This window comes from Aegilops tauschii, chromosome 6, assembly GCF_002575655.3.
Source record: "Aegilops tauschii subsp. strangulata cultivar AL8/78 chromosome 6, Aet v6.0, whole genome shotgun sequence".
Lineage (NCBI taxonomy): Eukaryota > Viridiplantae > Streptophyta > Magnoliopsida > Poales > Poaceae > Aegilops > Aegilops tauschii.
The window spans coordinates 81,405,884-81,432,889 of NC_053040.3; the positions used below are offsets into that span (position 1 = coordinate 81,405,884).

The following is a 27,006-nucleotide window of genomic DNA, read 5'->3' on the forward strand; positions in this document are numbered from 1 at the left end:
TTGCAAGATTCTTACGACGAGTAAGTGATACGTTAGGGTTACGATTTCTACACTCAACTTTGTCATTGGTGTTGATGGGAATCCACAGCCTTGTTGTTACTTACGCTATTTGGATTGAGGTAATAATATTTTGCGTTACTTTATACATGTGATTTACCTCTGTTATAAATCCTCGAGTACTGTGTGTGTCAGCATACCGATCCAGGGATGACACTTAAGCACAGAGACTTGACCGTCTGAGGTCGGGTCGCTACAAGATGGTATCAGAGCACATGTTGACTGTAGGACGTGACCCCTAGAAACTGGCAAGCCCATAGGAAAGATTTTCTCTAAAACTTCATTTTTCAAAAAGATCTTTTATCTCTCTTCTCTTCTGAGCTTGTTCAAACATTCCCTTTTATTGAGACCATACCCTTTTCCCTTTCGACCACGAAGATTCGACTGATGAGACCACTCCAAGAAGTACAAGATATTGGACAACTAAGACCATTCGGAATGAAGAGGAATTTACAGAGCATTATAATAATGGAAACTACAACAGTTGAAGACTCCGAAGGCTAGGAGAATTTGAAGGCTCTGAAGAATTCCCAGATTTTTTATGACCTAGGAAGGCTACCCTTATGGAACTTGGCAGACTATGGAAGTTGTCAATACCCGAGATCAAGGTGTATTGGAGAAAGACCGGAGCATGGAGAGTTAAAAACTCAAAGTTCTGTCAAGGAAAACCCTAAGGCAGGAGATATCAACTATGGAGAGATAGCTCATGGAAATGACAAGAGCAGAAACACGGCTATCCATGATGTTATCGCCCGCTTATGCTATTGTCACCGTGCTGAGTTAAGCATGCATATGCATGGAAGGATTGGATGGTAGAAGGCTGATGGAGCACCTATCAGCAAGATGAAGTTTTAACCTTAGCCGATGTATCACCAGGATATGGAGTGTTACATCAAGAAGTTAAGATGGACCTACAAGAAGCAGTATTTGATAAGGAAGCGTTTCGTGAAGAACTCAGGACCCAGAAGCTGAAAGTAGCCAAGCTAGAGGAGCAAAACCTTGAGACATCAAAGATTCGACAGGAACTGAAGGACAGTAGGATCATGGTTCATGTCGAGGTTGATGAAACCAGAAGTCTGGAACGCAACTCCAGAAATATTAAAGGACGTCACGATAGACTTTGCGACAACAGAGATGATCTGGCAAAAGAACTTGAGAAGGTCAAGCACGATCAGAAGAAGCCATCGAAGACATGAGACTTGAAGAGTTTGGCGATTTTGAAGATTTATTGACATTTAGAAGACCAACCCCTGTTATACCTACGATAGATGCGACGTTAGTGAGCTGTCTTTTGTTTGATGTTTTTCCCGACAGCCACAAATAAAATCTGCCTTTTCAAAACTTTTGTTTGCATTGTGTGCATCCCTCTCTATCTCTCTTACCCCACCCCAAACCCCTGGACCCAATAGAGGATGAATGGAGATGAAACCATATTTTCTGGACCGATGAGTCAATTGGAGACAGACCGATGGATTCAGAACATGGAGGATCATATGGAGAATAACACTATAACCGGAAAGGATATGGCCCAGCATGCTCTTAAGTGTTTTGAAAGAGGTGCTGCTACTCGGTGGAGGATGTACCAAACCATCAATGGATGGCAAGGAATAGCCACTTGGAAAGAATTAAGCTGTCTATGCTAAAGTCTCGTCTTGTGTCCCAGAAATTGAAGCCTTATGGAAATGGTATGAAGAAACCCTGTGCATGCAAGCTTTGTGGAGACATAGGACACAACCATAAAGGACACAAGGACGAATGCCCTAATTGTGAAGGAAGTCACCCAGCTAAAGAATGCCCAACTAGGCAGACCACTTGTTTCTTGTGTGAAGGGACTACCCACTACCCTGCTCAGTGTCACACTTACCCCATGGTACAAAGAACCATCTAGCAGAAGAAAGAAGCAATGAAAGGAGCCCTCATGGAAATTCGAGAAGAACCAGTGATGAAGGAAGAGGTGGAGGACACACCCCAAGAAGGACCAATTAAACCCTGCACCAAGTCATGCTATTCATGTGGAGAAGAAGGACACATCTCCCAGAATTGTTTGAATGGGGATCTAGTAGAATTCCCGACAGAGGAAGTAGAGTATGACCCACAGGAAATAGAAGCCCTGATTGGAACGGAAAAGTCCAGGAAGAGAAATAGATTGGATTCCAGGAAGGACCTGAGTCATATCACCTGTTACAGGTGCAAGGAGTCAGGGCACTACCTCAGCAGTTGCCCAAAAAGGAAGCCGAGGACCCAAGGAGCCTATGTAATCATGAAGAAACCTCAATACTTGTCAGAAGTAATATGTTTCTACTGTAATGAAGCAGGGCACTTTTCCAGAGATTGTCCCAAGGAGAAGGAGACTTGTGATAAATAGTTGCGTTGCAACGAGAAATATAGTAGTGGTAGTGGGGACATTTTCTTTTTATCAGTGAGGTGTTGAGTTGAGGCATGTAATGGAATGCAGGAGATTGAAATCGTTGGAGAATCAATAAAGTTAGCATCATTGGTACTGATTTGGATTTTATGAGTTGTTACTCTATGAAGGAATATTTTGACCATTTTCGAGGATATGAGAAATATGGTCTATGGAAGATTTGTTCATTTTAAGGGTGGTAGTACCCTATGAGGAAACTTGACCCCTAGAAAGGATTATGATATTCCATAGAGTGGACTTCATAAAGTATAAGTTTTACCTCCATATGTGGGATACCCCAAGAGTATGAAGGGATGAAGTACTATTAGATATGAAAGAGGTATGATGTTGGTAATATGGAGCAATTGTAACTCCACGTTGAGACGGAGTAATCACGTCTTAGTTTGTCACAATTAGAAGGAAGGGAGACAATGCAATTGGATGGATTTTAAGTATGCTAGGAAGCTGGAAGTTGGATGTTGGAATAATGATCAGTTGCCCCGATGATGAGTTCAGTTTGCAAGTGATGAGATGGGCCATAACCCACAGGCCCCAGGACCTACCAAGAAGCAAGCACAATCTTGTTGAAGGAAAACCCTGGAAGAAGTTACATTTATCGATAGACGATCTTATAGGAGTTACGCAAAACCTGAGAGTTGTGAAGGAAAGATAGATGTTTGTTTGGCTTGCAGAATCCATGGATTTATCCGAACCCAGTTCGTCGACAAGAGAAATTCTGCAACGTTTGTGAGGATGACCGAGTGTGATAATGCGAGATTCGCTAAACCATATACTAGGTAATGATTTGGGTGCGGGATGGATTGATCACCATACCAACTTACTCTTATTGTTCGCTTTGCTATATGGGATGGTAAATCTGAGTGACTTGCCTATAGTAGAGAGACGACGATATTAAAACCTTGTTTAAGCCTTAGAATGGTATAGCAATTTTTCCCTTGTACAAGGCAGTTGTTGCCAACCGTAGGTTATACGGTGAGGATCAACCTAGACCCATTTCCTGCAGGAGAAAGCATAAACGGATGACCGCCATGAGATATCGATAGTTGTTAGTATTGGCGCCAGACCTGTCAGCTAATAAGACCCAGTCTTGGAACAACCTTACAAAGAAAAAGGACAAAAGAATTGTGGTAAAGGTTATGCCACTATCGGAAGAGCCCATAGATGGAATTTCCCGAGATCTGGGAAGACCGACACTGTCAACAATAAGGATGGAGTATATGAGTTTTGATGGAACAGTAACCATGCTTCTAAGGGTGGTAGCACCCCAGACCCCCTGTGATGATCGATGGATTTTGAGAAGACCCCGAACCAAATCTATTTCTTTCTAGCCTCTCCGAATCTCGAGGACGAGACTCATTTTAAGGGTGGTAGGTTTGTAACATCCCAAAATTCTAAATTTTGGAATGTTATAATAAATAGATAGATTTGATTGATTGTTTGATTGTTGTGTGATTGATTGACTGAAAGTGAGTGATATTCGAAACTTTTTGAAACTTAAATGAGAGGGAATAAAAGGACTTTCCCAAACTTTCACCTTTTTGCATTATGATCTCCTTGAATTCAAATTCTTTTCATCACAAAACCCTGGAGAGAAGATAACATGACTTCTTCCATTTTAAATAAATGAAAAGGGTTTTGAAAAGATTTGAACTTTATCTGGAAATATTTTCAAATTCAGAAACTTTAAGCAACTCAATGATTTTCATGAGAGAAGATAAAATGACTTCTACAAAACATATGAAATACGAGTTGGAAGTTTAAAAGAATTAAATTCAAAGCCCCTTTGAAATTATTTCCAATTTGGAGTTATTTGAGTTTTATTCAAATTATTTTTCTCCAAAAATAAAATATATGGAAATTAGGGTAAAATGATTCCCTACATCAGAAAATTGCAGAAAAATAAATTTGAAATCATTTTGGTATTTTTAAAATGATTTTTATTGGATTTTGTTAGAGCAGCAGCAGTGTTTGATTTATATGAATTTTTGTGTATTTTATTTGACGTTAGAAAATGTTCACGTTGTAGAAAATCTTTCTCTGAAAATTTTGATATATTATATGCCTATTTAATATTTTTATTTATTTTGTTTTTTTTCTTATTTTTGTTTTTTGGAGAAAAAGTTTATTTAAAAAAATCCCCGACTGGGCCGGCCCAGCCCAGCCGCGCTGCACCGCCCCCAAGCTCGGGACGGAGTCCCGAGCATCGCCGCCGCCAGCCGGAGTCCGCGTCCGCCTCGCGCACCCTCCTCCACGCAACCCCGCGCCGCCTCCCCACCTATATAAGGCCAGCCCCGGGGCCCGCCTCTCTCCCATCGCCTCGCAGCAGCCGCCGCCGCCGCACATCTCACCGCCGCGCCGCCGCTTGCTGTCGCCGCCGCCAACCGCCCCAAGCCGCCTTGCTAGTGCCGCCGCCACTTCTCGCCGAGCCACCGCACCGGAGCCGCCTACCCGCGCGCAGCTGACGCCGCCGCCGCCATTTTCTCCGTCGCCGGCGACTCCGAGCGCCGTGGTAACCACCGCCCCTCCCCTCGCCGTTGGATCTGGATCCAACGATCCAGATCTTTCTGTTTTTTTCGTTTTGTTTTTATATAGCGAACGCTCGCTGGTTTAGCCTCTGGAGTGAATGGTTTTCGTCGGTTTAGGTTCTGTAGCGAACGTTCGTTCGTTAAAGTTTTTCTTTTTCTTTTAATTTCGGCCAGGGACCCATCTGTGAATATTTTATTTATAGATTAGCCCCTGTTCTTCAATCGGTCACAACTTTCTGCTTGTTTATCCAAATTCAACGAAACCAACGCCCACTTCTTCGTTATGATCTCCTCTATCCAGTAAAACAACTTAAACATGTTTTTGAAAGTTTAAAATTTGAATTCAAATGGATTTGAGTTTGAACTTCGTTTGATCATAACTTGAGTTTTATAACTCCGTTTTAGTTGATTCTTTTTGTAAATCGAAGCTCTTGATCAAAACTTTCTGATAAGGCCAAATACACATAATTTTGGTACTGTTAGAAATTGTTTTATGTTGCAAGAGTTATTTGGTTTTGATGTTTTCCTATTTGTCTTGTTCGTTCTTTCCGACCTTTTGAGTGATTGCTTATGTGTGGTTACTATTGATTGCTTACGATAGATTGACCGGAGTGTGACGAGTAGAACTATCAAGATTTTTGAGTGCGAATCATCCTCATCAACAGTACAGGCAAGTTCACACTTTGATCATATCCCTTTACTACCCAGTTTTTATGCATTAGTTTCAACCCTCAAATATTGCATGGTTAGGAATTGATAACATGTGGGTATTGGGAAGTAATTGATGAGGTAGGAACCTATTGCCCTGCATTCAAACCTTGGGAGTTACTATTACGTTATGCTTATATTTCCATGCTATGCTCGTAGACGTGGATTGGGTTTGAGTGTATCCATGACAGATGTGAGATTGTTAATTAATGGTTCAACTTAAGGTGGCAACTTTAATACACATCTGGGTGGATTGAGGCACCTGGGGTATCTAGTGTTTGCCTGTATTTTTTGGAAATCCCGGGGTACCGTGTGATTCTCCTATGGACTGCCACCCAGGCTCAAAGGGATCATAAGATTATTCATGCTAGAAACTTCCGTGTGCAGCCACAAGCTATTATGGGCTCTAGCATAGTTGATTAAGTCGTGTGAACTCTTACAGTGGTAGACTAGCAGATGTAGGGGATGTAGGTGGTACTGTCTACCCATCGTAAGGTGCTAACACTTCTGAAAGACTGTGTCTCGGTCATCCGTTTCTCAAACATCATGTAGTGCGAGAAATCAAACGGAGGAGATCGAGTCTTGTGGGAAAAGTGCACAAACCTTTGCAGCGTGTACAAACTAATCATGATTAGCCGTGTCCCCGGTTATGGACATCTTGAGTATCTGGTTCTTGGATTATCATGTGGATCTCTCACTCTTAATTATAAAATTTGATTGGGTTGTTAATTACTTTTAATTGGGATTGAGATGGGGTTTACCATTCTCAATGTTTTCAACCAACTTTGTAGTTAAATAAAATATATTCCTTTGCAGTAGGGAAAAATTGGCTTTTCGCAAAAACATTATAACCATAGAGCTTTTCCACCAACCATATATGCATATAGTGATAGTTATTATTCATCATTATCCTATGGTGTGAATTTGCTAGTATATTCAATGTACTGACCCTTTGTGGCTGCAATGTCTCATGTTGCAGGATTCTTACGACGAGTAAGTGATACGTTATGGTTACGATTTCTACACTCAACTTTGTCGTTGGTGTTGATGGGAATCCACAGCCTTGTTGTTACTTCCGCTATTTGGATTGAGGTAATAATATTTTACGTTACTTTATACATGTGATTTACCTCTGTTATAAATCCTCGAGTACTGTGTGTGTCAGCATACCGATCCAGGGATGACACTTAAGCACAGAGACTTGACCGTCTGAGGTCGGGTCGCTACAATGACATTTGTCAATCGAAAATGATGTAGAATTTTCTGGAAAGCATAAAGGAGTGTTTGAAAGGAGTTTCTCAAAGAAAGACCTCGGTGAAGCTGCTTACATATTAAGCATCATGATCTATAGAGATAGATCAAGACGCTTGATGAGTTTTTTCAATGAGTACATACCTTGACAAGTTTTTGAAGTAGTTCAAAATGGAACAGTCAAAGAAAGAGTTCTTGCCTGTGTTGCAAGGTGTGAAGTTGAGTAAGACTCAAAGCCCGACCACGTCGAAGATAGAAAGAGAATGAAAGTCATTCCCTATGCCTCAGCCATAGGTTTTATAAACTATGTCATGCTGTGTACCAGACCTATTGTATACCCTGCCCTGAGTTTGGAAAGGAAGTACAATTTTGATCTAGGAGTAGATCACTAGACAGCGGTCAAAAATTATCCTTAGAGGACTAAGGAAATATTTCTCGGTTATGGAGGTGATAAAGAGTTCGTCGTAAAGTGTTACATCGATGCAAGCTTTGACACCGATCTGGATGACTCTAAGTCACAATCCAGATACATATTAAAAGTGGGAGCAATTAGCTAAAGTAGCTCAGTGCAAAGCATTGTAGACATAGAAATTTACAAAATACATACGGATCTGAATTTGACAGACCCGTTGACTAAACTTCTCTCACAAGCAAAACATGATCACACCTTAGTACTCTTTGAGTGTTAATCACATGGCGATGTGAACTAGATTACTGACTCTAGTAAACCCTTTGAGTGTTGGTCACATGGCGATGTGAACTATGGGTGTTAATCACATGGTGATGTGAACTATTTGTGTTAAATCACATGGCGATGTGAACTAGATTATTGACTCTAGTGCAAGTGGGACTGAAGGAAATATGCCCTAGAGGCAATAATAAAGTTGTTATTTATATTTCCTTATATCATGATAAATGTTTATCATTCATGCTAGAATTGTATTAACCGGAAACTTAGTACATGTGTGGATACATATACAAATAGAGTGTCACTAGTATGCCTCTACTTGACTAGCTCGTTAAATCAAAGATGGTTAAGTTTCCTAGCCATAGACATGAGTTGTCATTTGATTAACGGGATCACATCATTAGAGAATGATGTGATTGACTTGACCCATTCCGTTAGCTTAGCATTTGATCGTTTAGTATATTGGTATTGCTTTCTTCATGACTTATACATGTTCCTATGACTATGAGATTATGCAACTCCTGAATACCGAAGGAACACTTTGTGTGCTACCAAACGTCACAACGTAACTGGATGATTATAAAGGTGCTCTACAGGTGTCTCCGATGGTACTTGTTGAGTTGGCATAGATCAAGATTAGGATTTTTCACTCCGATTGTCGGAGAGGTATCTCTGGGCCCTCTCGGTAATGCGCATCACTATAAGCCTTGCAAGCAATGTAACTAATGAGTTAGTTGCGGGATGATGCATTACGGAACGAGTAAAGAGACTTGCCGGTAACGAGATTGAACTAGGTATTGAGATACCGACGATCGAATCTCGAGCAAGTAACATACCGATGACAAAGGGAACAACGTATGTTGTTATGCGGTTTGACCGATAAAGATCTTCGTAGAATATGTAGGAGCCAATATGAGCATCCAGGTTCCGCTGTCGGTTATTGACCGGAGATGAGTCTCGGTCATGTCTACATAGTTCTCGAACCCGCAGGGTCCTCACGCTTAACGTTCGGTATTATGAGTTTATGTGTTTTGATGTACCGAAGGTTGTTCAGAGTCCCGGATGAGATCAGGGACATGACGAGGAGTCTCGAAATGTTCGAGACGTAAAGATCGATATATTGGAAGGCTATATTCGGACATCGGAAAGGTTCTGAGTGGGTCGGGTATTTATCGGAGTACCGGAGAGTTACGGGAATTCGCCGGGGAGTATATGGGCCTTATTGGGCTTTAGGGGAGAGAGAGAGGGGCTGCCTAGGGCAGGTCGTGCGCCCCCCAAGGCCTAGTCCGAATTGGACTAGAGGGAGGGGCGGCGCCCCCTCCTTCCTTCTCTTCTCTCTTCCCCTTCCTTCTCTCCTAATCCTACTACTTGGAAGGGGGGAATCCTACTCCCAGCGGGAGTAGGACTCCCCAGGGCGCGCCATAGTAGAGGGCCGGCCCTCCCCCTCCTCCACTCCTTTATATACGGGGGAGGAGGGCACCCCATAGATACACAAGTTGATCATTGATCTCTTAGCCGTGTGTGGTGCCCCCCTCCACCATAATCCATCTCGGTCATATCGTCGTAGTGCTTAGGCGAAGCCCTGCGCCGGTAGCTTCATCTTCACTGTCATCACGCCGTCGTGCTGACGAAGCTCTCCCTCAAAGCTCTACTGGATCGTGAGTTCGTGGGACGTCACCGAGCTGAATGTGTGCAAATCGCGGAGGTGTCGTACATTCGGTACTAGGATCGGTCGACCGTGAAGACGTATGACTACATCAACCGCGTTGTCATAACGCTTCCGCTTTCGGTCTACGAGGGTACGTGGACAACACTCCCCCCTCTCGTTGCTATGCATCACCATGATCTTGTGTGTGCGTAGGATTTTTTTTGAAATTACTACGTTCCCCAACAACGGCATCGCTCATCGGGAAGAGGGGGGCCAACATCGTCCTCTTCCACATGAACGAGGGGGTGTATATCTCCCTTGTGGACATTGTAGGCGCCACGAGAAACGATGGATCCCTGGCGGCCGCCAAATCCGTCGCAACCGCCAAATCCGCCGTCGCTATTGGAGGAGGATCTGACTGCTGTCGTGGCTAGTGCGCCACATGAAGAGTTCGCAACGATGTGTGGTGTGTGGGACAGGAGGTTACACAACGGTCGCTAAGTTGAGCCAACAGGTTACGTTCTTGCACGACAACATTGTCCCGGACAATGGAGGATATGTGATGAGAGGAGGTGGCTAGGGCTCTGGCGACGGAACGCCTATTCGCCATGATTTTATAGTTGGGGATGAAGCCGCATGGGCATCTGAATGATCGCCTTAAAAATTAGGAAAGCGGTGGAGTCCATTAATAGGCGGTTACTTTTTTTCCGAAAAACTTCCAATCTATTCATCTTCAATCATGGCAGTATAACGAACACCAGAAATAAAAATTACATCCAGATCCGTAGACCACCTAGCGACGACTACAAGCACTGAAGCGAGCCGAAGTCGCGTCGCCGTCATTACCCCTCCATCGCCGGAGTCGGGCACAACTTGTTGTAGTAGACACTCGGGAAGTCGTTATGCTAAGGCTCCATAGGACCAACGCACCAGAACAGCAACCGCCGCAGATGAAGAATATCGTAGGTTGGAAGGATTCAACCCGAAGACACACGAACGTAGACGAACAACGACGAGATCCGAGCAAATCCACCAAAAATAGATCCGCCGGAGACACACCTCCACACGCCCACCAACGATGCTAGACGCACCGCCGGAACGGGGGCTAGGCGGGGAGACCTTTATTCCATCTTCAGGGAGCCGCCGCCGTCTCGCCTTCCTGAGCAGGACACAAACCCTAACAAAACAGGAAAAAACGATTAAAAACGGAGCCCTCCCACTTGTCAATGTTAATCAAAACACAGATACATGTAAACGTCGGCTATAGAGCGAATTACATAAATGAGGTAGCTTTATAAATTTCGAAGCCATATCATAACTCTGATACTCGCAAAAATAAATAAATATGATAACTCTTTTCTTTAAACACGGTACAGACGCAAGGGCTCATACATACCCGCATACTCATCCATATGAATGCACACACCGTACCATTGTCCCTCTAATCAAAATATGATAACTCTGATAAAGTGTCATCTTAGATCAAAATTATCATTTTAACGGTTATTATGCTTGATCGGAGAGAATTTGCTAGAGTTACTATTAGCTCATGAAGAACGGATTCCTGGAAAGAACTGTTCTGGAAGACCGGACCTTTTTTTCCTGCCATTAAAGAACTGACAGAGTTGGTGAGTGGGTGAAGGGAGGCAAGACTTGACCCAGAGCACGCATCTACGTGGACTCCCCGGTGGGTCCAGGCGTCATCACGCCCACATGGCATCCTCCCATTGGCCACAACCCCGCCCGGGAGCCTCTGATTGGCCGGAGCGGCCCACGCCACGTCTCAACGCACGCCTCCCCGACTAGCCCACGCCTCCACCGTCGCATCCCCCATCCACCCCATCACAGCCGTCCAACCCTCCTCCCTTTCTTATACCCTCCTCCGATCCCTCGCTTCGGCACTACTCCAGTTGTTCCGGTTGCGCTCGCAGAGAGATCGGGTCGGGGAGGATGACGACGGGAGGGCGCGCGGTGCTCCTGCTGCCGCTGCTGGTGGTCTCGGCGCTGTTCGCCCAGATCCGCGCGTCGGATCCGGTAACTGGTCTCCTCCGGCGCCGCGTCCGGTTCTTCGCCGCTCGTTTTTGGGTTGTCGGGGCGAGATTTGTGACGGTTTGCTTGGGTTTTGCAGCTGTTCCACGAGTCCTTCGACGAGGGCTTCGAGGGGAGCTGGGTCGTCTCCGGCAAGGAAGAGTACTCAGGTAATTCTATGGTTCTACCTCTCTCGTGTGGATTGCGTGCTTGTCTGGTTCGATCTGCGTTAGATCCGTGGGTTCAGCGGAGTTTCTGAATCTGATCTGCTAAGGTGCTCAGACGCTTTCGTGTGAAATTCGATTCGAGTGTGGAGTCGAGGTAGTGATGATGAATCAGGAGCGAGACGGTTAGCTGCTCACTGTCGTAGTGTCGTGAGATCTACTTATGAAGCATTGGTGCGGATCTGCTACGCCATCTATAGCCATGGCTTGATGATAGTAGGCATGCCGCAGCTGCTAGCTTGTTTGCAGCAGATGCTAGGAACGACCTCACAAGAGTTAAGTGAGCATGTAGTATGTTTTGAGAAGTGAACTGACTATCTTCATTCGTAGATGAAGATATTTAGTATGCTTAGTTGAACTGGGTTTGAAACATGTAGCAGTTGTGCCCACAATTATACCAGTAGGCCCAACAAGAGTTAATTGAATTTTTTTCTCTATGTACAGTTTCCGTGCTAGCATTTCCGTCTCCTCATCAACCATATGAAATATTCATCATATGATAGAAGCATAGTGCAGCGGTTAGCTCTTTACTACCTAGCAATTGTCTGCACAATTACATCAATATCTCCATCATTCTGCATAGAGTTGATTAAAACTGTTGCTCCAAATGATAGAAGCAAAATGCAGCGCCTAGCTCTTAAATACCTTAGATTTGAAGCATCTTTTATGTTTGTGCCCTGTTATTTCCGTACTGAAGGTAGGATTTCTGTGTTAAACCTAGGCCTGCTGTTCTTTGTTTATCTGCACTTTGCTGGTCAGCTAGTTGTCTGTCCGACTCCATATCCTGTCAAAATTTGTTGTTCCACCAATAGTTTTTGTACAGCACTTCATTGATCAAGTTTTGATATAAATCTGTTATGCAGGTGTATGGAAGCACGAGAAGAGTGATGGGCATGAAGACTATGGTCTCCTTGTTAGTGAGCCAGCCAGGAAATATGCCATAGTCAAAGAGCTTGATAGCCCTGTTACTTTGAAGGATGGCACAGTTGTTCTGCAGTTCGAAGTGAGGCTTCAGAATGGCCTCGAGTGTGGAGGTGCTTATCTTAAGTACATTCGCCCTCAGGAGGCTGGATGGGATGCCAAGGAATTTGACAATGACACTCCTTACACAATTATGTTTGGTCCTGACAAGTGTGGTTCAACGAACAAGGTTCACTTCATCCTGAAGCACAAGAACCCCAAGACTGGCAAATATGTTGAACATCACCTCAAGTCCCCACCCTCTGTCCCATATGACAAGCTCTCTCATGTCTACACTGCTATCTTGAAGCCGGATAACGAGGTCAGAATTTTGGTTGATGGGGAGGAGAAGAGCAAAGCAAACTTCCTTTCCGCTGATGATTTTGAGCCAGCACTTATTCCATCAAAGACTATTCCTGACCCTGACGACAAGAAGCCAGAGGACTGGGACGAGAGAGCTAAAATCCCTGACCCAGCTGCAGTGAAGCCTGATGACTGGGATGAGGATGCCCCAACAGAAATTCTGGATGAGGAGGCCACCAAGCCAGAAGGATGGTTGGATGATGAGCCTGAGGAAGTTGATGACCCAGAGGCTGCTAAGCCCGAAGACTGGGATGATGAGGAGGATGGCGAATGGGAGGCACCGAAGATCGACAACCCCAAGTGTGAAGAGGCACCTGGATGTGGTGAATGGAAGAGGCCAATGAAGCAGAACCCTGCCTACAAGGGCAAGTGGCATGCACCCATGATTGACAACCCCAACTACAAGGGAATCTGGAAGCCCCAAGAAATCCCCAACCCTGAATACTTTGAGCTTGACAAGCCTGACTTTGATCCGATTGCCGCTATTGGAATTGAGATCTGGACAATGCAGGATGGCATCCTTTTTGACAACATTCTTATCGCCGATGATGAGAAGGTAGCCACCGCCATCTTGGAGAAGACATGGAAACCCAAGTTTGATGTTGAGAAGGAAAAGCAGAAGGCTGAGGAGGCTGCAGCAGCCGATTCAGAAGACCTTTCTGAGTTCCAGGTAATTCATTCTTCTGATGTTTTCCGTACATTATATTTGCCCTTCACTGTATCGCTGCATGCATGTTATAGCTAACTAATTTGGTATCTGTAATGCAGAAGAAGATCTTCAGTGTTTTGTACAAAATCGCCGACATTCCATTCTTGGAACCTTACAAGATAAAGATCATTGTAAGGACCGAAGAACCTTACTTGTCTCCTCTGTTCAAGCAGCACTGTGTGTTCTCTGAAAAATGACATATAATCTCTCTGTCTCGCAGGATATTATTGAGAAGGGAGAGAAGCAGCCCAACATTACAATTTCGATCTTGGCCTCAGTCGCTGTCATCCTTGTGACTGTACTCTTCAGAACCATTTTCGGTGGCAAGAAGCCAGTGGTATGTTATTTTTGATGACTGCCAGTGTTATATACTGCTTGCCTAAAACCTGAACCAAATGACCGACCCTAAACTTTTGCCTCCTGCAGGCACCTGTGAAGCCCGTTGCCGAGGTCAAGAAGCCCAGTGCCACGGAAGCCGATGCTGCTGGAAGCAGCGGCGACAAGGAGGAGAAAGAGGATGACACGACGGTGCCACGCAGAAGGTCGCGAAGGGAGACATAGGCTCACATTTCGGACGTCTCGGTCCTGGCCTTTTTGTGAACTCCTCGAGTGTATAATCGAACAGTCTTGCTGCCCTCTGCTGCTACCCCTAGTTTTAAGGCGCTAGAACCTACGAGCCGGTGAAGCCTTGTGTTGTTTGTGTGCTGTCCGGAATCAGCTAGAAGTGATCTTCTTTTCCTTTTGTATCAAACGAAACTTGAAAGGATATTTTGATATTTAGATGCTGTTCATTTACTGGTTAAATCAGGTTTGAGCCTGGGGCGGCTCGGTTCTTGCTTTACTGGATGCGCGCATGGGTCTCTTTTTGTGGGGACCATGGAGGGTGTCTTTGATTCATAGCATTTTCGAAACGCAAAAATACAAAAGCGGGTCATGTCCTTGAATTCTGTAGGTTAGACATGCATATAGATTTCAGTGATGAAAATTAATTATGGATTGATTTGAGGATGGAATTTTTCATCAACATAGTGCAAATCCTCCCCCGGTAGGGAAAACTTACCTCCTTCGAGATCTACGGAAAGCTAGGAGGCTGTCCCGTCCAAATGCGGGCCGTATGCCGGCCCTCCCAATTGTGCAGACGCGCCGTGGAGACATGCTCTTCCACCACCCACGGGCTGCTTGGACAGAGGGAGATGGGCTCGGAGAAGATAGCCTGGTTTATTTGTCTAGATAGAATACTGGTCCATGAATGAATTATTTGGCGACTTGTCTGGTTTGAAGACATCGTCATAGCATTTTCTCTTCTTTTTTTTGGTTAATTAACTAACGGACTGTTTACGTTTCAGTTGTTCAGATTTATGAGCGCTAAAATTATTTTATTTTTGGATGGATTATTTTTTCCAAGTTTCTATAGTTCTCATGTTTCCCCCTTGGTATTGGAATTTACGAGTAACTTTTTTTATTAGGGGATGAATTATATTTTATAAGTTTCTAAAGTACTCCTGTGCCGTAATTCTATTTATACCTTCTTTTTTCTTGAAGTTTGAACGACATCCCTCCATTCCAATGAATAATCCGTGCACGCCTCCTAAAATCCAACTTTGCCCAACAATTAGATTAATAATATATATTTTTGTGACTTCAAAATTGTACCTCTAAAATTTCTTTTCAATCTGAATTCAACAGTATAATTTTTATCACATATAATCCAAATTTTGGTAGGTCTAATTTATGGTCAAAGTTTAATTTTAGGGTATGTACGTTATACATTGAAATGGTGGCAGTAGTTATACGTCAGCGTCTCATAAGGCATAGCAACGAGATGGGAGAGTGTGTCCACGTACCCTCGTAGACCGAAAGCGGAAGCGTTTAGTAACGCGGTTGATGTAGTCGGACGTCTTCACGATCCAACCGATCCAAGCACCGAATGTATGGCACCTCCGTTGTAACACCCTGAGGATCATGCTACAGTAACTCTCTGTGATTAAGCTAATCATGTTGCTAAACAGGGCATGATCACATTTGGAATCGCATTTCTTTTCAAACTCCTAATTCAAACTTCAATTAAAATTAAAGTGGAAAATAAAAGTTTTCAAAAATTTAAACAAAAATGTTCGGTGGGTGCCAAATAATACACTGGTAATTATGGTGGAGAAAACACATTTATAAAATACCTAAATAATTTTAAATGAAATAAAACAGAAAAGAAAATAAACAAATAAAAAGAAAATGCAAAAGACACACACAAAGAAAAAGAAAAAAAGGAGAAGGCCCCCCCCACAGCACCCCTGGCCCAACTGGGCCGACCCCCGGCCCAGCCCACCTCTCCCACTCGCCCCCCTTCCCTGTTCCCCCGACCGGGGTCGGAACAGGGGCAGTCCCCGCCGCACCCCCTCGCCGGCGACGGGGAGGATAAGGTCGCCAGCTCCCCCCCCTCCTCGGGCCTCTCTCCCACTCGCCCCCGCTCTCCTCTCGGCCCCTGCGCCTCTCTCTTCCCCCCCAGATCCGCGCCGCTCTCTCCTTCCCCACGCCCGACGCGGTCGCCGCCGTTCCCGTCGTTCACACGGCCACCGTGCCCACCTCGCCGCCCCACGTTGTCTCCAAGGACCGCCGTCGCCCGCTGCTTCGTCTGGTGCAGCCCGTTGAAGACCGGAGCCCCTACACCGAGCACACCGAGCTCGTCTTCGACTTCGGACGCCGGCGACCCCCCTTCTTCCCCGGCGCCGACCTGCTGCTCCTAAGCCCCTCACCGGCCTCCGTGTACCGCGCGGTGAGCCTCTCCCCCTCCTCCCCTGTCCTCTCTCTCTCGCGCGCCCCCTAGCGGCGTCCCCACGCGCGCCCGAACGCCGCGCCGCGGAGCTCGTCGCCGGCGGGTCTCCGGTGACCATTTGGTCATGGGCGTAGGCCCGTTAGCTCGACCGCATCGTGCCGCACCCGCCTAGCTAGTTAGTTCGGCCGCTCGCGCGCTCTAACGCCGCACCCGCCCCAGCCCGAAGCACTTCGCCGCCGGCGAGCTCGTAGCGCTCGCCCCCGCCCGTTCCAGCCGCTCCGGCCACCACCGTTGGACGCGCGGCGCCGAGCCGCGTCGAACGCGCCCAGCCACGACCCCGCAGGCCCCCTGTGCGCGAAACCCGCGCCCCTCCCGAGCCGCGCCGCCGCGTTTGGCTCGTCGGAGTTGCTCCGGCGCCGGCCGCCGACGTGGCTGGCCTGGGCCCCCCCAGTGCCACTGCCAGTGGGCCCCGTGGGCCCCGTTGACTGGGTCCACCCAGTCAACGTGCTGACTGGGCAGGCCCAGCCACTGACATGCGGGCCCTGCCGCAAAAATTAAAAACAAAAAGAAAAAGAAAAATGTTTTATAAATAAAAATAATTAGATTAACTAATCACTCACTGACATATGGGGCCCACCCCTCTAATTAGACTGTTAGTTTAGTTTAAATTAATATTAGACTAACAGAGGCTGACATGTGGGTCCCACTGGACCCACCTATCTGGTTTGACTGGTCAGCCGACCTGTTGACCTGCTGACGTCAGCATTGCCTCATGCTGACGTCATAATTCATTTTTGCTTAATTCAAATAATTCCAGAAATTCAAATAAACTTTGAAAATTCATATCTTTTAAACCGTAACTCGGATGAAAATGTTTTCTATATGAAAGTTGCTCAGAACGACGAGACGAATCCGAATACGCAGTCCGTTCGTCCACCAAACCTCCCTAACCTATCGAACTAGCAACTTTCCCCCTCCGGTCCGTCTGTCCGAAAACGCGAAACATCGGGAATACCTCCCGGTTGTTTCCCCCCTTCACCGGTACCATCTACTGCCGCGTTAGGTCACACCTAGCACCGCTCATTGTCATGTCACGCATCGTCATGCTTATGTTTGCATTGTATTTACTGTTTCTTCCCGCCTCTTCTCTCCGGTAGACTACGAGACCGACACTGCTGCTGCCCAGTTCGACTACGGAGTCGACGACCCCTCCTACTTGCCAGAGCAACCAGGCAAGCCCCCCCTTGATCACCAGATATCGCCTATGCTTCTCTATACTGCTTGCATTAGAGTAGTGTAGCATGTTACTGCTTTTTGGTATCCTATCCTGATGCATAGCCTATCCTTGCTACTACTGTTGATACCTGTACCTGCAATCCTACATGCTTAGTATAGGATGCTAGTTTTCCATCAGTGGCCCTACATTCTTGTCCGTCTGCTGTGCTATACTATCGGGCCGTGATCACCTGGGCGGTGATCACGGGTATATACTTATATACTATATACATGACACATGAGATGACTAAAGTCGGGTCGGCTCGTAGGAGTACCCGCGAGTGGATCTTTGTGGTGGAGCGACAGGGCAGGTTGAGACCGCCTAGGTGAGAGGTGGGCCTGGCCCTGGTCGGCGTTCGCGGTTACTTAACACGCTTAACGAGATCTTGGTATTTGATCTGAGTCTGGCCATTTGGTCTATACGCACTAACCATCTACGTGGGAGTAGTTATGGGTATCCCGACGTCGTGGTATCAGCCGAAGCTCTTTTGACGTCAGCAACTGAGTGGCGCGCGCCGAATTGGACCGTAAGCTCGCGCTTGTATTAAGGGGGCTAGGTCTGCTTCCGGCCGCGTACGCAACATGCAGGTGTGCATAGGGCGATGGGCCCAGACCCCTGCGCGCATAGGTTTAGACCGGCGTGCTGACCTCTCTGTTGAGCCTAGGTGGGGCTGCGACGTGTTGATCTTACGAGGCCGGGCATGACCCAGAAAAGTGTGTCCGGCCAAATGGGATCGAGCGTGTTGGGTTATGTGGTGCACCCCTGCAGGGAAGTTTATCTATTCGAATAGCCGTGTCCCTCGGTAAAAGGACGACCCGGAGTTGTACCTTGACCTTATGACAACTAGAACTGGATACTGAATAAAATACACCCTTCCAAGTGCCAGATACAACCCGGTGATCGCTCTCTAACAGGGCGACGAGGAGGGGATCGCCGGGTAGGATTATGCTATGCGATGCTACTTGGAGGACTTCAATCTACTCTCTTCTATATGCTGCAAGATGGAGATGGCCAGAAGCGTAGTTTTCGACAGGACTAGCTATCCCCCTTCTTATTCTGGCATTCTGCAGTTCAGTCCACTGATATGCCCCTTTACACATATACCCATGCATATGTAGTATAGCTCCTTGCTTGCGAGTACTTTGGATGAGTACTCACGGTTGCTTCTCTCCCTCTTTTCCCCCTTTCCCTTCTATCTGGTTGTCGCAACCAGATGTTGGAGTCCAGGAGCCAGACGCCACCGTCGACGGCGACACCTACGACACTGGAGGTGCCTACTACTACGTGCAGGCCGCTGACGACGACCAGGAGTAGTTAGGAGGTCCCAGGCAGGAGGCCTTGCCTTTTCGATCGTTGCTACTTTTGTGCTAGCCTTCTTAAGGCAAACTTGTTTAACTTATGTCTGTACTCAGATATTGTTGCTTCCGCTGACTCGTCTGTGATCGAGCACTTGTATTCGAGCCCTCGAGGCCCCTGGCTTGTAATATGATGCTTGTATGACTTATTTTTGTTCTAGAGTTGTGTTGTGATATCTTCCCGTGAGTCCCTGACCTTGATCGTACATATTTGCGTGCATGATTAGTGTACGGTCAAATCGGGGGCGTCACAAGTTGGTATCAGAGCCAACTGCCTGTAGGAATCCCCCTTTCCACACTCCTTGGCCGAAGTCGAGTCTAGTCATTGAAAAACTTTTAATAACATGACTGTGTGGCTTACGGGCCCACGTCGCCATTGGGTGGTATTAGGATCTTTTACTCCTTGCCTATACTCTGGGACTCTGATCTCTCTTCTATTCGGGTTAAATGATTTTACTAAATCTAACATTAGGATCTCGTTAACACTTTCACCCGGAGAGCCCCTTATTACTGATGATCGTCTGTTGCACGTGAAGACCATGAAGATACTCTACGCTGATAACCCGAGAACTTGTGTTCATCGCTTTTTGCAATTCCCTTTCATCGATAACCTCCTATGGATAACCACGTATACTCGCCATTCATACAATGTTTCCCAGATGATCTTGTTATTACAAGATACCCCGAAATTCTCTCTGTTGTTCCGAGAATCCTTTGAGCTTACTACCTTGCTGTCCTTTGTCACCTGAATACCCCTACGGATAATCCTCGCACTTACCGAGTATCCGCTCATCCCCAGTTGATTCAAGTATTTCACAAAAGTGTTCAAAATATCATTCGATCTTCCGAAAATCTTCAGGAGCCTGTTGCTCTTGAAATTCTTGCTTACTAGCATTATGATTAATCCCATAAACCTCGAAATCTTATTGGCACCCTTTGTCATTATCTTTTTGAGCCCATTGATTCAATATGTTGCGAATGCTCGCAATCCTCAATCAGATCCTAGAATTCATCCTTCCGGCTCAGACATCTTTAACATGAGCTAGATCTCGACCAATCAAATCGTCATCGATTGTACCCCTAAGGCTATTCAACATATCCATCCCTAATCAGAGCATTGCTTCTGATCCCTTGTCTTGGAATTCATAATTCCTTTGCATTTGAGCTTTTGAGTTAGTCAGTTGTTTCTATAGTCTGATCTCCTTGCATTCTTTCTTCCTCTGGTTGAGTACTGATGCTCACATCAGATCCCTTGGGGACCACCAGCCCCTTTTGTCGGATTTTATCCGACAATGTCCTCCATATTAAATAAGCTGGTGAGCTTTTCCTCGGATACATGATGCCTTTGGTAAATTGTATCCTCTGCCTTGTGAACCATACTCTACTTTCGAGCTTGTATTATTTACTCCGAAGTTCGTGGTATATGTTCTAAGAAGCCCTGATGGGTTGATCCTATGCCTTCCTTAATATGTGTGAACTCGAAAGTTTTCACGAGTCATACTCTCCTGGTATTTTGCCATATAAAATTTCAACACTACAACTTCATCGAACGCGAGGAGAAAATGAAAGGATATGCATTGGAGAAGTGGGAGTCGACCTTGAACTTTGTGTTCATGCCCATGGACACAATGTAGATCTTATCATTAAAAGCTTCTCTTAAATTAATTATTCCCTTGGTATAAGTTCATCTTATATCTGGGATCTGGCCTTTTGCAATCGTGGTTTCGACCATGTTCTCCTTTAAATACCATTTCTTGGACAAGTTAAATCACTTGTCTTCTGCAGGTCAATACGCCTGCCCAACCTCTATTATGGTCTACCTTTGAGTATTACCCCTGGTATCTCGGGGATATCTTACCATTGCACTACATCTTATAAACTTTGATGAAGTACTACCTTACCTTGTCTTTGTCACTTCATGGGCTCTGGGTTGTTTGTCAACCGAGAACACCGAATAGTGAATCAAGTCCGCACTCCGATTCAATAACTCTAGGTAATTTTCGTTGCTTACGAGTTTAATAATCATTAAGTCATTCCTAGCCTAATCGGCTATATCATTAGCGTGCTAAATTTTAACTGTGCTACCTGGTCCTTAACCCCGGAGCACAACTTTCGATGATGAGCTAAGCTTACGCCGATCTTCCTCTCATACCATTTCACCTTGAACAACAAGCTTGATTTCAAGCGTGTGTCCTACCCATGGTTCCAATAACCGTCTGCTTCATCATTCCTTTGACTTGATGTCGTCGCTGATTGATTACATCTTCATGAAATCTCTCGACAAATGTGTCGTGATCATCATCAACCTTATGCGCTCTTCCAGGATATCGATTGAGTTCATGATGAGAAATACCATCCTTGCCCTCGATGATCTGTGTTATCATCGACCACTTTATTGCCTTCCCTCCAACACAAGCTTGTTCGTGTTTGGTGTTATACCTTGAGTTCCTTGCTATCCAGCAATTGTTCTTCTTTACCTTGGAGTATTACCATCTTTTATGTCAAGTATGTCGTAAGAATTTCACCACCTCGCATGACATCTTGGTACAGTGATACTTCTCCCCATCACCATTCCTTCTTGGTCCCCGTGTTGTTTCTAAAAGGAATACCAACAAATGGTCTGTGGTGTGTAAATTCTATACTTCTGGCAACCCTATTGCTTTGAAGTCACTGGTCTATAGTTTCATTCTACGTCTATGGCTTAATGAATCATCATTCGAACATTGATTGTGCTACCTAGCCCATATTTCGGGTGCACATTTCAACCAATGTTTAACTGTGTATGTTTTCCTCGAGCATACATCATTAAGTCATTCGATCTAGCTAATGTTATCTCCTTGTTCACATAGTGGTGGAAATCCATCTTTTGGAAATCTCAATGGATTGTCGCTGAGTCAAGCAGTCACCTCCTCACCTCTCCTTGATTTAATTATGAACCCTTGTTCGGAACTCGCTTCCATAGTTCGTCTCCCGAGAATCTTCGATGTCGTTTCGACAATTTGAGTTGCACCTTTTCTTCTCAGGGATCCTGAGTCTGAGTTATCCTGACATCAATCAGATCTGAATCTCGGCCAGATATGATGGTTGGAACATATTTCCAAGAGTTATAACATTGGCCTATTTATGACCCGGTAAGGTGATGTCTTGCCTAACACACCTGGCGGGAGGACCTATTGTTATAAGTTTTACTTTTTAGCAAGGTTAGCTATTCTTCCATGAGGAAATTGTAAGACTTACTCTATAAGTTGTTCCTGATGGATCCTTTTTGTTTCCAAAGTCTGATCTTCACCTGTTGACCATGTCAATGCTATCTCGAAGCATGCCTATGGTACTCTGATTTTAAACAGGAACATTTGAAGCCCAAAGCTAATTGTTTCCTGCTCAATTATCCACACACCGTTGTATGGGTAATGTCATGAAATTTCTCTCCCGTACCTAAAGAGTTTTCTACATTATATCACGTCATGGATATCGTGCTCTGCTTGTCCTTGGGAAGGATATACCCTTGAAATATGTGTTTAAACACATTTTCCTTTCCATTCTTCTGTTTAATCTAATAATCATATTTTCCTTTCCATTGTTTGGTTTAACCTTTCTGGTGATCTATATGATCTAAGCAGTAATATTCTCCTGCTCATGTAAACACCTCGGAGTACAACTCTGAGTAAGACCCTGTTACTATTGTTGGTGACATTTCGGTAACCACTGATGGACGAGAACTTTGCCTAATGGTCCGCCTCGTTTGAACGAGCAGGAAAATGGTTCTCTTCGTCCCTCGCCCTTGGAACCAACGTGTTGCCGACATAACTGACAGGGTGTTCCCTGACATGCCTTGCTATCATGACTGTGCGAGATGTCACCGCTCCTATTTTTAACCCACATGGTGGGCCCATAACCCACAGTTCCACAGGATCGAAACCTGACTCTCTTGTACACCCCTTGTTCCCAAGGTTATTCCTCACGCTTGGCTTCGTATGTAATTCACGTGCCACCTTTCGTGAGATCATCAATTTTGGTATCAGACACAATACTTATTCCCGTTGCTCAGAACCCTTCAGGCATCAAACGAGTGCCTACCCGCTCGAAACTTCCCCACGATACCTCCTTACTTTGCTCTCGATATTGTCTTAAATTTCCATTCGAGAGTTACTTTCCGCCACCTTTCCCGATGTTATCAACCAGATAGTCAACCGTTCAGAGGCCTGTTATTCCGAAGTTACCCCTTGTCCTTCGTAAGTACGATGGAGGTCCCGAAGGAAGGATGCCAGCTTCATCATGATGACCTGAAGCAGGAAAATGAAGACATCAACGTAATGGATCAACCGCTTTGAGAATAGCAACCAAGACCGAGAAGACTCGTTAGAATTTCGCGACCAAATCCCTTCCCCCTTACTGCCCCTCTTAAATCTCGGGACGAGATTTCTTGTAGTGGAGGAGATTTGTAACACCCTGAGGATCATGCTACAGTAACTCTCTGTGATTAAGCTAATCATGTTGCTAAACAGGGCATGATCACATTTGGAATCGCATTTCTTTTCAAACTCCTAATTCAAACTTCAATTAAAATTAAAGTGGAAAATAAAAGTTTTCAAAAATTTAAACAAAAATGTTCGGTGGGTGCCAAATAATACACTGGTAATTATGGTGGAGAAAACACATTTTTTAAAATACCTAAATACTTTTAAATGAAATAAAACAGAAAAGAAAATAAACAAATAAAAAGAAAATGCAAAAGAACACAGACAAAGAAAAAGAAAAAAAGGAGAAGGCCCCCCCCCACAGCACCCCTGGCCCAACTGGGCCGACCCCCGGCCCAGCCCACCTCTCCCACTCGCCCCCCTTCCCTGTTCCCCCGACCGGGGTCGGAACAGGGGCAGTCCCCGCCGCACCCCCTCGCCGGCGACGGGGAGGATAAGGTCGCCAGCTCCCCCCGCCTCCTCGGGCCTCTCTCCCACTCGCCCCCGCTCTCCTCTCGGCCCCTGCGCCTCTCTCTTTCCCCCCCAGATCCGCGCCGCTCTCTCCTTCCCCACGCCCGACGTGGTCACCGCCGTTCCCGTCGTTCACACGGCCACCGTGCCCACCTCGCCGCCCCACGTTGTCTCCAAGGACCGCCGTCGCCCGCTGCTTCGTCTGGTGCAGCCCGTTGGAGACCGGAGCCCCTACAACGAGCACACCGAGCTCGTCTTCGACTTCGGACGCCGGCGACCCCCCTTCTTCCCCGACGCCGACCTGCTGCTCCTAAGCCCCTCACCGGCCTCCGTGTGCCGCGCGGTGAGCCTCTCCCCCTCCTCCCCTGTCCTCTCTCTCTCGCGCGCCCCCTAGCGGCGTCCCCACGCGCGCCCGAACGCCGCGCCGCGGAGCTCGTCGCCGGCGGGTCTCCGGTGACCATTTGGTCATGGGCGTAGGCCCGTTAGCTCGACCGCATCGTGCCGCACCCGCCTAGCTAGTTAGTTCGGCCGCTCGCGCGCTCTAACGCCGCACCCGCCCCAGCCCGAAGCACTTCGCCGCCGGCGAGCTCGTAGCGCTCGCCCCCGCCCGTTCCAGCCGCTCCGACCACCACCGTTGGACGCGCGGCGCCGAGCCGCGTCGAACGCGCCCAGCCACGACCCCGCAGGCCCCCTGTGCGCGAAACCCGCGCCCCTCCCGAGCCGCGCCGCCGCGTTTGGCTCGTCGGAGTTGCTCCGGCGCCGGCCGCCGACGTGGCTGGCCTGGGGCCCCCCCAGTGCCACTGCCAGTGGGCCCCGTGGGCCCCGTTGACTGGGTCCACCCAGTCAACGTGCTGACTGGGCAGGCCCAGCCACTGACATGCGGGCCCCGCCGCAAAAATTAAAAACAAAAAGAAAAATGTTTTATAAATAAAAATAATTAGATTAACTAATCACTCACTGACATATGGGGCCCACCCCTCTAATTAGACTGTTAGTTTAGTTTAAATTAATATTAGACTAACAGAGGCTGACATGTGGGTCCCACTGGACCCACCTGTCTGGTTTGACTGGTCAGCCGACCTGTTGACCTGCTGACGCCAGCATTGCCTCATGCTGACGTCATAATTCATTTTTGCTTAATTCAAATAATTCCAGAAATTCAAATAAACTTTGAAAATTCATATCTTTTAAACCGTAACTCGGATGAAAATGTTTTCTATATGAAAGTTGCTCAGAACGACGCGACGAATCCGAATACGCAGTCCGTTCGTCCACCACACCTCCCTAACCTATCGAACTAGCAACTTTCCTCCTCCGGTCCGTCTTTCCGAAAACGCGAAACATCGGGAATACCTCCCGGTTGTTTCCCCCCTTCACCGGTACCATCTACTGTCGCGTTAGGTCACACCTAGCACCGCTCATTGTCATGTCACGCATCGTCATGCTTATGTTTGCATTGTATTTACTGTTTGTTCCCCCCTCTTCTCTCCGGTAGACTACGAGACCGACACTGCTGCTGCCCAGTTCGACTACGGAGTCGACGACCCCTCCTACTTGCCAGAGCAACCAGGCAAGCCCCCCCTTGATCACCAGATATCGCCTATGCTTCTCTATACTGCTTGCATTAGAGTAGTGTAGCATGTTACTGCTTTTTGGTATCCTATCCTGATGCATAGCCTATCCTTGCTACTACTGTTGATACCTGTACCTGCAATCCTACATGCTTAGTATAGGATGCTAGTTTTCCATCAGTGGCCCTACATTCTTGTCCGTCTGCTGTGCTATACTATCGGGCCGTGATCACCTGGGCGGTGATCACGGGTATATACTTATATACTATATACATGACACATGAGATGACTAAAGTCGGGTCGGCTCGTAGGAGTACCCGCGAGTGGATCTTTGTGGCGGAGCGACAGGGCAGGTTGAGACCGCCTAGGTGAGAGGTGGGCCTGGCCCTGGTCGGCGTTCGTGGTTACTTAACACGCTTAACGAGATCTTGGTATTTGATCTGAGTCTGGCCATTTGGTCTATACGCACTAACCATCTACGTGGGAGTAGTTATGGGTATCCCGACATCGTGGTATCAGCCGAAGCTCTTTTGACGTCAGCAACTGAGTGGCGCGCGCCGCATTGGACCGTAAGCTCGCGCTTGTATTATGGGGGCTAGGTCTGCTTCCGGCCGCGTACGCAACATGCAGGTGTGCATAGGGCGATGGGCCCAGATCCCTGCGCGCATAGGTTTAGACCGGCGTGCTGACCTCTCTGTTGAGCCTAGGTGGGGCTGCGACGTGTTGATCTTACGAGGCCGGGCATGACCCAGAAAAGTTTGTCCGGCCAAATGGGATCGAGCGTGTTGGGTTATGTGGTGCACCCCTGCAGGGAAGTTTATCTATTCGAATAGCCGTGTCCCTCGGTAAAAGGACGACCCGGAGTTGTACCTTGACCTTATGACAACTAGAACTGGATACTGAATAAAATACACCCTTCCAAGTGCCAGATACAACCCGGTGATCGCTCTCTAACAGGGCGACGAGGAGGGGATCGCCGGGTAGGATTATGCTATGCGATGCTACTTGGAGGACTTCAATCTACTCTCTTCTATATGCTGCAAGATGGAGATGGCCAGAAGCGTAGTTTTCGACAGGACTAGCTATCCCCCTTCTTATTCTGGCATTCTGCAGTTCAGTCCACTGATATGCCCCTTTACACATATACCCATGCATATGTAGTATAGCTCCTTGCTTGCGAGTACTTTGGATGAGTACTCACGGTTGCTTCTCTCCCTCTTTTCCCCCTTTCCCTTCTATCTGGTTGTCGCAACCAGATGTTGGAGTCCAGGAGCCAGACGCCACCGTCGACGGCGACACCTACGACACTGGAGGTGCCTACTACTACGTGCAGGCCGCTGACGACGACCAGGAGTAGTTAGGAGGTCCCAGGCAGGAGGCCTTGCCTTTTCGATCGTTGCTACTTTTGTGCTAGCCTTCTTAAGGCAAACTTGTTTAACTTATGTCTGTACTCAGATATTGTTGCTTCCGCTGACTCGTCTGTGATCGAGCACTTGTATTCGAGCCCTCGAGGCCCCTGG

The 27,006-nt window shown here is 46.7% G+C and overlaps 1 protein-coding gene across 1 annotated transcript; it reads left to right on the top strand.

Annotated features, from left to right (window-relative positions):
• The first annotated feature begins 10,935 nt into the window (after positions 1 to 10,935).
• On the top strand, positions 10,936 to 14,390 carry LOC109766335 (calnexin homolog). Its single transcript, XM_020325097.4, has 6 exons — positions 10,936 to 11,336; positions 11,431 to 11,500; positions 12,418 to 13,547; positions 13,646 to 13,717; positions 13,807 to 13,923; positions 14,013 to 14,390. Exons 1-6 carry the CDS (start codon positions 11,253 to 11,255, stop codon positions 14,145 to 14,147), a joined length of 1,608 nt encoding a protein of 535 aa, XP_020180686.1. The 5' UTR covers positions 10,936 to 11,252; the 3' UTR covers positions 14,148 to 14,390.
• The last annotated feature ends 12,616 nt before the right edge of the window (positions 14,391 to 27,006 follow it).

Excerpts from the sequence above, each read along its gene's own strand:
- LOC109766335 (XM_020325097.4), top strand. The coding sequence starts at position 11,253 with ATGACGACGGGAGGGCGCGCGGTGCTCCTGCTGCCGCTGCTGGTGGTC. Across the intron at positions 11,501-12,417 it reads CGGCAAGGAAGAGTACTCAG|GTGTATGGAAGCACGAGAAG; the intron begins GTAATTCTATGG and ends TCTGTTATGCAG. Across the intron at positions 13,718-13,806 it reads CTTACAAGATAAAGATCATT|GATATTATTGAGAAGGGAGA; the intron begins GTAAGGACCGAA and ends TCTGTCTCGCAG.